The sequence below is a fragment of the Malus domestica genome, chromosome 03, assembly GCF_042453785.1.
Source record: "Malus domestica chromosome 03, GDT2T_hap1".
Lineage (NCBI taxonomy): Eukaryota > Viridiplantae > Streptophyta > Magnoliopsida > Rosales > Rosaceae > Malus > Malus domestica.
Genome location: NC_091663.1, coordinates 12,014,829 through 12,027,793, shown reverse-complemented (window position 1 = coordinate 12,027,793; position 12,965 = coordinate 12,014,829). Strand labels below are relative to the sequence as shown.

Genomic DNA, 12,965 nt, shown 5'->3' with positions numbered 1-12,965 from the left:
TAAACCAATTTTCAGTTGTTCTTTCGATCAATCATGAAACTCAACACCCCAGGTTAATTAAGTCCGCATAAATTAACCTTCAAGTTCTCCTTAAGTTATAACGCGATCGTTTATAAGCGACCTCCACTACTTGTGAATATAAGTTTGTAACTATTAGATGAAACTCCCTTATACTCTAGCATCATATTCATGCATGCAAACTAAGTGTGCACTCTTAATAAACATTCACGAATAAGTTATCAATCAAGCAGTTAAACAAATTGAATTCATAACTTATGAAATCACAACTGAAGGTAATCAAATCATATTGCAGGCATGAACATGGTTTCGAATTCCCCCCTAGCTAAGGGGGGTTTAGTTCCTCATACTCACAAAGTAAAGATAAACAAATTTAGACATTGAAAACAAAAGAATGAAAACACCTAAAAACGCTCCAACAATCCAACTTGAATGGCAAGCACGTCCAAGGGTTCTCATTATTCTCTTTGTTGCGACACAAGGTGTGGTTTGATGGATGAGTGGTAAATTATGGTGGTGGATGGATATAGGTGAGTTATGGTGAAGGGTGGATGGGTGGATTGTGTTCTCTTTTTGGTTGGATGAGTGCCACGGCAAGGGAATGAAATTGTATGCGTTTGTGGGATGTGGGAATATATGGATGAATGTAAGGTCTTTTGAATGGGATCCCTCGTTATGGTGAAGGGTGGATGTATTTATAGGCTAGGGAGAGGAGTGTATGGAGTTGTAATGAGTGGATGTAATTGGTGTAGTGGGTAAGTGTTCTTGGGTGGTTGAAATGAGTGGATGTAGTGGTAGGTGAATGTGTTGGGTGGTTGTAATGAGTGGATGTAGTGGTAGGTGAATGTGTTGGGTGGAATGAGTGGATGTAGTGGTAGGTGAATGTGTTGGGTGAAATGAGTGGATGTAGTGGTAGGTGAATGGCTGTGTTGGGTGAAATGAGTGTGCTAAAATGGTTATTTATAGGGAGAGGATCATGCACAAACTTCAAATTTCGTCCATTCCTTTTGCTCCAAGCATATGCTATCCATTCCATGCCCAAAAATGCTCCAAAATGCTCCAAAATGCGCTTCTTTGCCACATTAACCCTTTGGACCTACAAACACACGAAAATAACTTAAAATACTAAAATAACTATGAACTAATAACATAAATGCCAAGAAACAAGCTAACTAAGTTGCACAAATATGCTCCTATCAAGTTCTAAAGCAACAGCCGACCTTTGTCGTTGAAGTTCAGCAATTTGACGTTGAAGTTCGGCAATTTGATGATCAAGGCCTGCTAGCTATGTTTTCTTTGCTTTGATGGCCTCAACCTCCGGCCGACTGGCTTCATGAGCAATCTTTGCAGCCTTTAAGTCGTCCTTGGCCCAGAGAGCCCCGTTCAAAAATAGTAAAGTACTGTCGAGTCCACTCCAGAAGATTGGATAGGTGGACAACATTTTCGTTGCTCAGCAAACCACCGACTGCAAGATCGTTCAGGCACTCTCCTATAGAGTCGAGGTCTTCACATTGAAGGACTTGTGAGGCAGAAAGGGATAGGAGCTCATACAACTTGGCAAAGGCATTGGATTCGGCCGCGCTCATCGAAGGCTCGTCTGACGCGGCAGATGACCCAGCTACTCCAAAAGTATTCAAGAGGAAAGCGTCAAGCTCGACTTCCCATGAAGGCTGCACATGAAAAGATTTTAGGCAAAAGGAAAATCGTAAAGAATATAGTAGAGAGAATTTGTTTTAGACCTGCCGAAAGGAGACTTCGGCCATGTCTTCTGGTTCATTGCTCGAACCTAGAGAGCTTAATGGTCGAGCCCAGTGTTTAAGACTGCTTCTCAATTCACGCGGCCGATGAAGGTTATCTACGTTCGACGACCACTGAGGTAGCCAGGAAATATAGATAACACCATTCGACGCATAGAATTTTCAATGAAATGAATAATCAGGCACTTGACATTTAATATTTTTTCTCGGTTCAGACTTGTTATAGTAAAATTAACGAAAGAAAAGGATTGAGCCTCACAAAGGCCAAAGTAACTTCTTGAGGAGGAATGCCAAGGTCTTGATCCTGCAGATGGATTGGTGTCTCTGCCGTCGCTTCAGGCTTAACAAGTGGCTTTTTCCCTTGATCGGCTACAAAAGGATTGACCTAGTCAGTCGCCTCAACCACAACTGGAGAGTTAATGGTAAGGGGTTTAGTTGGTCGTATGTGACTCGTTAGAGGGACGTCTTCGCTGTCGTCATGTTGAAATAAGGGTTATTAGTATTCGAAATCTAGTCGAAGGAAAACTTTGTTGGCAACATAATCATACCTCTTCCTCCAGAACGACCACTGCTTTTGTTTTTGGATTCGGAGGGAGATTTTTCTTGGCCAAGGTGGCCACTTCCTTCAAGATATGAGCAATGGTCGGCCCTGGAGCTGCAGTTTTCTCCATTATTGGATCAACAGTTAGCTCGACCACAACTTGTTGAACCGGACAAACCTCAGGTGTTTGACCTGTGGGAGGGTCTGGTTGCATGTCCACTAAGGTTTGAACGGAAATAGCACGAGGAGACTCAATAGTTGTTCCTGTAGTTTGGCTGGAGATGACATGAATCTTCCGTTCTTTTTTTTTCGCCAACTTCTTGATGCGTTTTTTAGCATGGGGAACATTGCTAGCTGTCTCAACCTCTGGGTGAGACCGTTTGCTCGGTAAGGTCGGCAAAGTGGTCGTGGTTTTCTTTAGCGAGAGGGCAAGTTTTTTCTTGGCCACGGTCGCAGTAGCTACGTCCGTATAACTGCCTGAAAAAGCTAAAATCAAATCAGAAAGGAGTTTGAACAAATGACCAAAGTGAAATGATAGATGTAGACAAATACCTTAAGCAGTTTCTTTGGATGTTGGGGCGGGAGTCTTCTTTGTGTGGTCGCCCAAAAATTTCTTGATAACAATTTCAACCGGTGTGCCAAAAAAGTCTTGAGTATATACAACCTACCAGTCAACAAAAGTGGCAGTATTGAGAGTCTTAGGGACGTTGGGCCAGAGGCGGAATTTCTTGCACCTTTCTTGAAATTCCTGCTTGGCCTCACTACATTCTGTTTCTGAAGAACCAGAGAGGTGTCATCGGCTTAGGAGAGAACGAGAGGTAAGTAGAGGCAATGGGTAGCCTTGGAGGTAGCCAAGTTGCCGTGCGGTGAAGTAAGGTTGGTAGACTTCCTAACTTGCGTGCTTAGCATCGCAACCGAGAGGAAGGTCATGAGTTAACACAAACAATCCCTAGTTCTTTCGGAGGTCAGCGTCTTCGGCTTCATTCCATGCCGATGATAGGAGCTTGATGAAATGAGGGTATTCTTGACGACGGTAGATTAAAAACTCGTCATCAGAAAGGTCATCTAGGTTGAAAAAGTATTTAAAAACTTCTTTGGCTGAGTGAGGAGGATCGGGTTTAGAGCCAAATTGAAGACCTAACGCTTCAGAGGGTTTGAAGTTGGGGACTTCTAGCCTGAGGGTAGAAAAATAGACTTGCAGCCAGAGTTGAAGAACCCAAAGTGGGCCAGTCTTGTTAAGCGTCGTCTCGGCTAGGCAACGCGTAAGGTTGGCGATGATAGCCGAACTAAGAGCCAGGACATGGCCAATGGCTAATGCTTTAGTGACCCGCATGTTCTTGACCAAACATTTATACGACTTGGTACAACAAATAAATTTGTTGTACAAGTAGAAAATCAGGGCTTCTTGTTTTCCCTTCCTGATGTTTTCTTCCCCTCGGCCAGCAAAGTGTTGAATGAGGGTGTTGTAGTTGAAGAAGTTCTTGTGCAACTTCTGAACTTCTTCTTTCAATGGCTTTTGGTTTTTCTTCCTCAGCTACTCGACAGCGCGTTTGACACGCCCCGATCCCGATGTCCTAGGGACAAAGGGATGGTCACGTGCTGGCCGACACCCGAAGGGTGACGAAAGCCATTTATTGAGTGCAAATGCTGACAACAAGGGATAGATAAGACTTATAAATATAAGAGAATAAAGAATATGTATTTAAGGAACGTGTTCAGAGCACACATCTAATCTAGAACACTAAAAGAAATAATATAAAATGGAATGAATAAAAGAATGAGTCCCACACCAAGAGGACTCGAAGATGCCGATGCGGAAGTGCCTTGATGCCGGAATTGTATGCCTCGATTCTAAGTCCTGAAGGGGGCGCAAAACAAACATGAGTGAACCAAGTTGATATATATATAATAAAACAGTTATCAACGTACTAACCCCCAGGTTTTATGAAAACACATATATAATGATAAACATAGGTTTTCCGAAACCTAGCATGATGTGCAGTGTCTCAAATCATAACTTGTATATATAATAATCACTAGTGAATTGTCCGATGACCCCCAGGCCCCATGCCGGCTCCCCGTCTCTGAGCAGACAGTCAGAGGAAAATACACTTCAGGCCCCATGCCGGCTCCCCGTCCCTGTGCTAAATAGCCAGAGGAAACACACTCCAGGCCCTATGCCAACACCAAACCGTCGCCCGGGACGGACCGGAATCTATCCCTACGTCCCGTAGCGGAAAGGACCATTAGATAAGTACAAAACCATTGAACATACTTATATTGAAAAACAACTTCATAGTATAAAGTCATCCATCATCTATACTATAAAGAGGTGTTCGAAACATGTTCTAAATATCATATCGTCATCCATCAGATATTCTATAAGAACACGGGTTATAGGAAAAATAGTAATAATTTAAAGTAGCCTCAATAAGCATGTTATCTCACAAAACGTTTCATAAAACGTAATCATCAAATCATGCTTTTCATGTATGCATTTCTACTATAAAACATGCATTTTAGAAGGGGTCCACTCACAGTACTTCGCCGTCGAAAAGTCACGCAGCTAGCGAAGACAGAAACGCCACTATAATTGCCCCTAAGCACATAAAGGGGTCCAATTAATAAAACTCTAGCATAACAATTGAATTTGAGAAAACGGACGTCGGAAACGGATTTAGGACGTCGAATTACCCTAAGAAGGTTTCCGGATAAATTTCTTAAAAGTCCATAGAATATTCCTTGAATATTCCCTGACGGAATATTCCCCAAAAATGTTTGGATCGGTTAAGGTTTAGGGTTTTAGGATTTGGGTTTGGGTTAGGTTAAGGGCTAAAAGGGTTTGGGTTTTAAAAGGAAAATGAGTTTGGATTTAGGGCTTTCACAAATGAGGCCCAAGGCCTTTTAAACAAATAATAACAATATACTAAAAACAAAATAAAATAAAAGGAGGTTGGGTTGGGTTTCTAGGTAAAGGGGTTTAGGTTAGTTTTGGGTTGGGCTCGGCAGAAAGGCCCAAAGGCCTTGGGTTGGTGGGTCGCCGGATTCGAAGGGAGGAGAAGGCCGGAATTCGGCCGGAAAACTACCCAACTTTAAACGGCCATAACTTTGTCACTACTCAACGAAATCAAGCGAGACAAAAATTAAAGTTGTAGCCCTGGAAGAGACAAAGAGAATGATACCTCACATGACGTCTAACTCGCCGTGGTTTGGCCGGAAATTGCCTCGAAAGCCTCGGAGGTCGCCGGAAACTGGGTAAGATTTCAAATGAGTATAACTTCTTCAATACTCAATGAAATTGAGTGAAACAAAAAGGAAAGTTATAGTACTCGACGAGACGAAGAGATTGATACCTTGCACGCCGGCCAACTCGCCATGGTTTGGCCGGAAATTCTCTCGAAAGTCGTCGGAGATGGGTGTGCCTACACCCGGCTTCGATTTCGTCCTATAACCTCCAAAAATCACACAATAAACTCAATTAAAACTCAACCCACAAGATTCTTGGACGAAATAAGGGAGATTTGAGGCTTACCTCACCGGGAAAATAGGAACTCACCGGAGTTCCTTTCCGGGTTTCCTGGGGTTGCAGCACGGGACAGAGGGGGAGAAGGACGAGATGGCGACGATGAGGGGTCTTCCTCGCGCAGGGGAGATGGTTGCGTGCGTGCGTTCGCGGTTGAGAAGAGAGATAAGGGAGCTGAGAGAGGTCCGAGAGAAGGGAGAGAGACATGACAGACAGAAAAAGAAGAAGAAGAAGGAATGGGGGGTTCACGGGGGAACAGAGAGAGAAGAAAGAGAAGTTGTTTGGGGGGCTGCCACGTGGCAGATTTAGAAAGAAAAGGGATCCAATGCTTTGGATCCTGATTTGGTAGACAAAAAGGATGAAATAGATATATTTAAAACATTTAGGGGTAATTACAAACATAAATCTTTATAATTAGGGGGCGGGTGTTACAATCTTCCCCCTTATAAAAATTTCGTCCCCGAAATTTAAAATCATTTACTAAACTGAAGTATTCGAAAATAGTAAGAAGAATATATGTATAAAGAGAAATCAAGTCAGAGTGGGTGCATCAAAGAGAATATGCCACACCGTCGCGAGCGGGTTGCAAAATCCTCTATCATGCCTCCAAGCTCTTACTTTCTTCCCCATCAGTGTAAAAAAATAGAAAACATACTTTAATAAGATATAAGGTCAAAAACATATAATAGCTTAAGGTCAAAAGTAAGTACATAAAATGCGATAACATTAAAATAGATATGTACTAACATATAGGTCAAAATTTTGAGCTGAACTTAAAATTGAAAACGGAAAACACTTTCCTCAAAACATTTATAACGACCAAAAACAATTAACTAAATTAAAGGAAGTTAAAATACTTATACTAAAAACCAAAACTGAAAATGGAAGTGGGTCTCGCCCAAAAATTCGTAACTTCACGTACTCCGATAAAAGATGAGTCTTTGGGTCGAGTCCCAAGAATATCAATTCCGAATCTGCATCAGCTGCTGTAGACGAATCTTCTTTTCCACTTGCTTAACGAACCCAACGAATAAGTTATCGATACAACAGTCGGCCGCCCGTGATATCGATCACATATTTGTTGTCTCAATAAGCAAGCAGTAATTTCCTGAGGGTGCACAATTTTTTCACGTCGTAAATTCGATCCTTCGAATACCAGTTCACAATACTCATCTGCTAACCAGTGTTGCATGTAGAAACCCTCGTACCATGTTGCAAAAGTGCCATACTCAAACCGAACAAAATAAGAACTGTCGTCGTAAAACTTTATCCAACACCAAGCATCCTATCCTCCTCAGTTCTTCCGAATGTGACCAACTACTCCAGAGTATCACTAGTAAAGAGCCCATTTGAAAATTGTACCTTGGGATTCAAGAGAAGTGGCTACCATGTTAGTAGTAGACCCAACAGCTCGAACCAAGCAAGCAGAAAACGAGAAGTCATCTTCCTCAACACGCAGTATCTCTTGGGAGTTGTTGTAATGCTCAATCCACCTCTCCATTTTTGCTTAGTTGCAGACTTCTAGTCAAACAAAGTCAAAGTTGGAGGAAAGAAGAAGGACTCTCAAGTGATCAACATAAAAACCCCATGAGAGCACACCCCATTCAAAGGAAGTTTAAAGATCTTCCGATTCTCGCCTCAACAGCGCTGTGGTGCCATTCCAGAGTGCACCAAACAATCTGCTAGAAGTGATTCAACATCCACATACTCACAAGAATAAGGTTCAGAAGTGAAGCAGTGGAAATATGCGTTGAGACGAACACATATCGTTGGAAAATAACCGATGTGATGCCTATGAATTCTAGTAAGATGGTGATACAATATGCTGACCTTCTGTACTAAAACCTTCAACCAACTCTTACTAAAAGACCGCTCAAACCTCACGCCCATGTGCTCTCGAACCGAAGGATCCTGGTGAGAGGTAGTGGAAAGCTGCGTTGAGGCGAACACATCACATCATCGAAAAGGTCTACTAAAGTAAGATATGATAGTTATGAATTGTAGCAAGATAATGAATGGTGACCATTCAATTAGCGTGAAGATAGTGATGCAATATGCTACTCATCTGCATCACAATCTTTCACTGGTCTCTTACCAAAAGACGACTCAAACTTCACACCCACGAGGAACTCTTTCTAGTAAGTCTGGTAAGCTTGTCAAAATATTATACTCCCACCATTCCTGTCCAAAACGATAAGAATTGGGTGCACACTTCCGCCGAATCGATCGATCGTGAATTCTCACTGATTGAGCGAGAAAACATGTCGGTAAGGCTAAAAGTACACTCAAGAATTTGAGAGTCAAAACAGTCCATTAAAACTGGAGTACAAGATATCGGGATTTAAACCAAAAACCATGCTGAGAACAAATTTTTTATTTTTTTATTTTTATTTTTTTTGTTCCGGCATGATTCAGTTTACATTGAGAAATAAACAAGCGAAGGAAAATGAAGATGCAGAAATAGAAGTCACTATTTATGATTATTTGGCTAATCATCACAATAAGGTTGACGGGTTTCTTAGCCAAAAGGAACAGGTCTAATCTCAAGAATAGTTAAGAACTGTTAATAAGATTTGACGAGGCCAGAGACATTTCGAAATTCACAATACTTTGTGAGAGCTGTTTCAAAGTTTAAAATTAAACATAGAACCTCTGAATCAACAGAATGACGATGAAGAAAGATACGAAGCAGTCCGCGTATGCATGCAGTGACACGATTGGCTACCTTAAAGTGATGCCTCTAAGCAAACCAAAGCTCAATGAGTCTAGAGAAGTTTAGAGTAAAGCTCGATCTTCGTACAATGATGAATATGGTAGAGTCTCAAGCCATTACACTGAAAATTACAAGGCTAAACAGTTAACGGACAAGAGCACTGGTCAGTTGGGCTACAAGCAAGAGGTTAAGTTTACCTCTACCGAAAAGTACAAGGACAAGGGGCATTTTACCACCGAGTACCAGACCCAGGTGAAATTCAAGGAATCTGTTTATCCAAACAAGACTGGATCTTCATCATCTGAGTCCCATTACAACAACAACAAGAATTGTAACTCCATTTAGGGAAATTGATGGGAATAACATATGCTACCGAGGAGTTTCCCAAGAAAAGTGTAATCTCTAGACGAAGTCAACTCTCGAAAGATTTGATGTGAAGCTGACGGTCAAAGGTCAGTGAACTTGACTTCGTTGTTAAATAAGCAAGAAGATTATCGATAAAACAATCCCCGAAGCTTCATTATAAAGATTCACACGAATGTCCTTAATGGAAACGAGTCCGAGAACATTGATTTGCTCCCACCAACTACCACCTACTAACCGTCGTCACCACTAGCACTTACTCGCTTCTTTAGCACGCACTTCGAATGTTTCGAGTAGTTGCTACTAAGATATGACTCTGCCCGCCATTCCTGGGGAACGCACGTCGTAGAGTATCGATCTGAAGCTGAAAGTCATCCAACAATTCAAACACGTCACCAATGAGGCACAATCCCGACACGAATTCTTGTATATTCAACCAGAATGTGACAATTCAAACAGAGAAAGATTCGCATAGCTGCGCCAAATGGCACCAAATCCAGAAGTCCTGACATCCAAATGATGTCAAAACCGACACACAACTTTAGTAAGAGAAGATCCTAAGTATGCTCTGAACAAACTAGGCTCTGATACCAATCTGACACGCCCCGATCCCGATGTCCTAGGGACAAAGGGATGGTCACATGCTGGCCGACACCCGAAGGGTGACGAAAGCCATTTATTGAGTGCAAATGCTGACAACAAGGGATAGATAAGACTTATAAATATAAGAGAATAAAGAATATGTATTTAAGGAACGTGTTCAGAGCACACATCTAATCTAGAACACTAAAAGAAATAATATAAAATGGAATGAATAAAAGAATGAGTCCCACACCAAGAGGACTCGAAGATGCCGATGCGGAAGTGCCTTGATGCCGGAATTGTATGCCTCGATTCTAAGTCCTGAAGGGGGCGCAAAACAAACATGAGTGGACCAAGTTGATATATATATATAATAAAACAGTTATCAACGTACTAACCCCCAGGTTTTATGAAAACACATATATAATGATAAACATAGGTTTTCCGAAACCTAGCATGATGTGCAGTGTCTCAAATCATAACTTGTATATATAATAATCACTAGTGAATTGTCCGATGACCCCCAGGCCCCATGCCGACTCCCCGTCTCTGAGCAGACAGTCAGAGGAAAATACACTTCAGGCCCCATGCCGGCTCCCCGTCCCTGTGCTAAATAGCCAGAGGAAACACACTCCAGGCCCTATGCCAACACCAAACCGTCGCCCGGGACGGACCGGAATCTATCCCTACGTCCCGTAGCGGAAAGGACCACTAGATAAGTACAAAACCATTGAACATACATATATTGAAAAACAACTTCATAGTATAAAGTCATCAATCATCTATACTATAAAGAGGTGTTCGAAACATGTTCTAAATATCATATCGTCATCCATCAGATATTCTATAAGAACACGGGTTATAGGAAAAATAGTAATAATTTAAAGTAGCCTCAATAAGCATGTTATCTCACAAAACGTTTCATAAAACGTAATCATCAAATCATGCTTTTCATGTATGCATTTCTACTATAAAACATGCATTTTAGAAGGGGTCCACTCACAGTACTTCGCCGTCGAAAAGTCACGCAGCTAGCGAAGACAGAAACGCCACTATAATTGCCCCTAAGCACATAAAGGGGTCCAATTAATAAAACTCTAGCATAACAATTGAATTTGAGAAAACGGACGTCGGAAACGGATTTAGGACGTCGAATTACCCTAAGAAGGTTTCCGGATAAATTTCTTAAAAGTCCATAGAATATTCCTTGAATATTCCCTGACGGAATATTCCCCAAAAATGTTTGGATCGGTTAAGGTTTAGGGTTTTAGGATTTGGGTTTGGGTTCGGTTAAGGGCTAAAAGGGTTTGGGTTTTAAAAGGAAAATGAGTTTGGATTTAGGGCTTTCACAAATGAGGCCCAAGGCCTTTTAAACAAATAATAACAATATACTAAAAACAAAATAAAATAAAAGGAGGTTGGGTTGGGTTTCTAGGTAAAGGGGTTTAGGTTAGTTTTGGGTTGGGCTCGGCAGAAAGGCCCAAAGGCCTTGGGTTGGTGGGTCGCCGGATTCGAAGGGAGGAGAAGGCCGGAATTCGGCCGGAAAACTACCCAACTTTAAACGGCCATAACTTTGTCACTACTCAACGAAATCAAGCGAGACAAAAATTAAAGTTGTAGCCCTGGAAGAGACGAAGAGAATGATACCTCACACGACGTCTAACTCGCCGTGTTTTGGCCGGAAATTGCCTCGAAAGCCTCGGAGGTCGCCGGAAACTGGGTAAGATTTCAAATGAGTATAACTTCTTCAATACTCAATGAAATTGAGTGAAACAAAAAGGAAAGTTATAGTACTCGACGAGACGAAGAGATTGATACCTTGCACGCCGGCCAACTCGCCGTGGTTTGGCCGGAAATTCTCTCGAAAGTCGTCGGAGATGGGTGTGCCTACACCCGGCTTCGATTTCGTCCTATAACCTCCAAAAATCACACAATAAACTCAATTAAAACTCAACCCACAAGATTCTTGGACGAAATAAGGGAGATTTGAGGCTTACCTCACCGGGAAAATAGGAACTCGCCGGAGTTCCTTTCCGGGTTTCCTGGGGTTGCAGCACGGGACAGAGGGGGAGAAGGACGAGATGGCGACGATGAGGGGTCTTCCTCGCGCAGGGGAGATGGTTGCGTGCGTGCGTTCGCGGTTGAGAAGAGAGATAAGGGAGCTGAGAGAGGTCCGAGAGAAGGGAGAGAGACATGACAGACAGAAAAAGAAGAAGAAGAAGGAAGGGGGGGTTCACGGGGGAACAGAGAGAGAAGAAAGAGAAGTTGTTTGGGGGGCTGCCACGTGGCAGATTTAGAAAGAAAAGGGATCCAATGCTTTGGATCCTGATTTGGTAGACAAAAAGGATGAAATAGATATATTTAAAACATTTAGGGGTAATTACAAACATAAATCTTTATAATTAGGGGGCGGGTGTTACAGCGTTCGTCGAATAGCATCTTGAATTCGAGGTTGGATGGACACCCAAGGAGGAAGACGTCAATTGGGAGACCTGAAGGGGAGGTCCCGATGATGGCTGAGACGTCGAGAATAGTGGGGCAAATAGGGCCGAGCAGAAGCACCATAGTATTGGTGGCTGAGCACCAAAAGCCTAGAGCTGCCATGAGAAGTTCTTTGTCCATGACGATCTCAATGGTCAAGAGCTTGATGGCATTATAAATGCTGAGAATCTTCCATTCCTTACTGAAGTATTTCTCCATCCTTTCGACCTATGCTACCTAGACCGCGGTAGTTGAAGGCCAGACTTCTTGGGGTTTGGTCAATTCCCACTTCGACCAGTCATATCCTTGAAACAAAAGTTCCAGGCAGTGATCTTTGAGGAGGTTGGTAATGGACGCTGGGACATTATCTTTAAAGATTGGTCCCAGGGTCTGGTGAGAAGCACTTGGGTCACCTTCGATTCGTAGGTTTTTTATGGCGTCCAATCAATGAAGTTCCGGCACTTGGTGCATTCGTCGGAAAGTTTAGAGATGAAGGTGTTGAGAGCCATTGTTGAGAACTCGAAGAAATTTCTGGACTCAAAAGAGTTTTTCTAGTTAGAAAATGAGCTTTGAAGGTTGATATGAGAGTAAAAGGTTTGAGAATTCTAAAAGTGTAAAGGAAAAAATGAAGGATTTTGGGTATTTATAGGGGTTTTGGAAGAAGGCCAATCGTTTGATTTTGAAAAGAAATGCTAAGACTAGTTGGACAGTTTTACAATCATCATGGAGATTCGGGAAATCTGTATGAAAAAATTGGAGAACTCGTGGATTGAGGAGACGTGGTGAAGTGTGGCGGCGTTTTTTTATGAATGGACGATTTGATGACCTAGTAGTTCATGATTCATGGTAGCACGGGTATGTGTAATGGCAGGATTAATGATGAAGAAATGTTTGGCATCTGCACGTTTCAAATGTCATCATTAGAGGACAAATGAGTAGAAGGTTGCTGCGTGGCAGGATGTTAAAGAATCATAAACGTGTGATCGT

General features: G+C 42.2%; 2 protein-coding genes across 8 annotated transcripts; both read right to left on the bottom strand.

Moving 5' to 3' along the window:
* Positions 1-539: 539 nt before the first annotated feature.
* On the bottom strand, positions 540-6,381 carry LOC108172717 (uncharacterized). Of its 5 annotated transcripts, XM_070818991.1 has the most exons (6): positions 5,849-6,381; positions 5,670-5,761; positions 5,499-5,567; positions 4,855-4,915; positions 4,107-4,174; positions 915-1,114 (listed from the first exon to the last, which is right to left on the bottom strand). In XM_070818991.1, exons 1-6 carry the CDS (start codon positions 6,239-6,241, stop codon positions 1,042-1,044), a joined length of 756 nt encoding a protein of 251 aa, XP_070675092.1. In that variant the 5' UTR covers positions 6,242-6,381; the 3' UTR covers positions 915-1,041. The 5 variants fall into 5 exon arrangements, 3 of the variants coding, with proteins under 3 accessions (XP_070675090.1, XP_070675091.1, XP_070675092.1); XM_070818989.1 differs by lacking the exon at positions 4,107-4,174 and having other exon boundaries at positions 540-1,114; XM_070818990.1 differs by lacking the exon at positions 4,107-4,174 and having other exon boundaries at positions 540-1,114; positions 4,855-4,903.
* A 2,931-nt stretch (positions 6,382-9,312) lies between these two features.
* LOC114821310 (uncharacterized) lies at positions 9,313-11,770 on the bottom strand. Of its 3 annotated transcripts, XM_070818993.1 has the most exons (6): positions 11,495-11,770; positions 11,316-11,407; positions 11,145-11,213; positions 10,501-10,561; positions 9,749-9,818; positions 9,313-9,607 (listed from the first exon to the last, which is right to left on the bottom strand). In XM_070818993.1, exons 1-6 carry the CDS (start codon positions 11,690-11,692, stop codon positions 9,438-9,440), a joined length of 660 nt encoding a protein of 219 aa, XP_070675094.1. In that variant the 5' UTR covers positions 11,693-11,770; the 3' UTR covers positions 9,313-9,437. The 3 variants fall into 3 exon arrangements, 2 of the variants coding, with proteins under 2 accessions (XP_070675094.1, XP_070675093.1); XR_011579259.1 differs by lacking the exon at positions 9,313-9,607 and having other exon boundaries at positions 9,622-9,818; positions 11,316-11,414; positions 11,495-11,722; XM_070818992.1 differs by lacking the exon at positions 9,313-9,607 and having other exon boundaries at positions 9,622-9,818; positions 11,495-11,753.
* Positions 11,771-12,965: the final 1,195 nt, after the last annotated feature.

Bases quoted from the DNA above. Each gene is read 5' to 3' on its own strand.
- LOC108172717 (XM_070818989.1), bottom strand. From the start codon at position 6,241: ATGTTTGTAATTACCCCTAAATGTTTTAAATATATCTATTTCATCCTT. The intron at 5,762-5,848 runs GTAAGCCTCAAA...TGGAGGTTATAG, and splicing joins GTTCCTATTTTCCCGGTGAG to GACGAAATCGAAGCCGGGTG. The intron at 4,916-5,498 runs GTATCATTCTCT...TTATGTGCTTAG, and splicing joins CGAGTTAGACGTCATGTGAG to GGGCAATTATAGTGGCGTTT.
- LOC114821310 (XM_070818993.1), bottom strand. From the start codon at position 11,692: ATGTCTCTCTCCCTTCTCTCGGACCTCTCTCAGCTCCCTTATCTCTCT. The intron at 11,214-11,315 runs GTATCAATCTCT...AATCTTACCCAG, and splicing joins CGAGTTGGCCGGCGTGCAAG to TTTCCGGCGACCTCCGAGGC. The intron at 9,608-9,748 runs GTGGGACTCATT...CCTTGTTGTCAG, and splicing joins CATCTTCGAGTCCTCTTGGT to CATTTGCACTCAATAAATGG.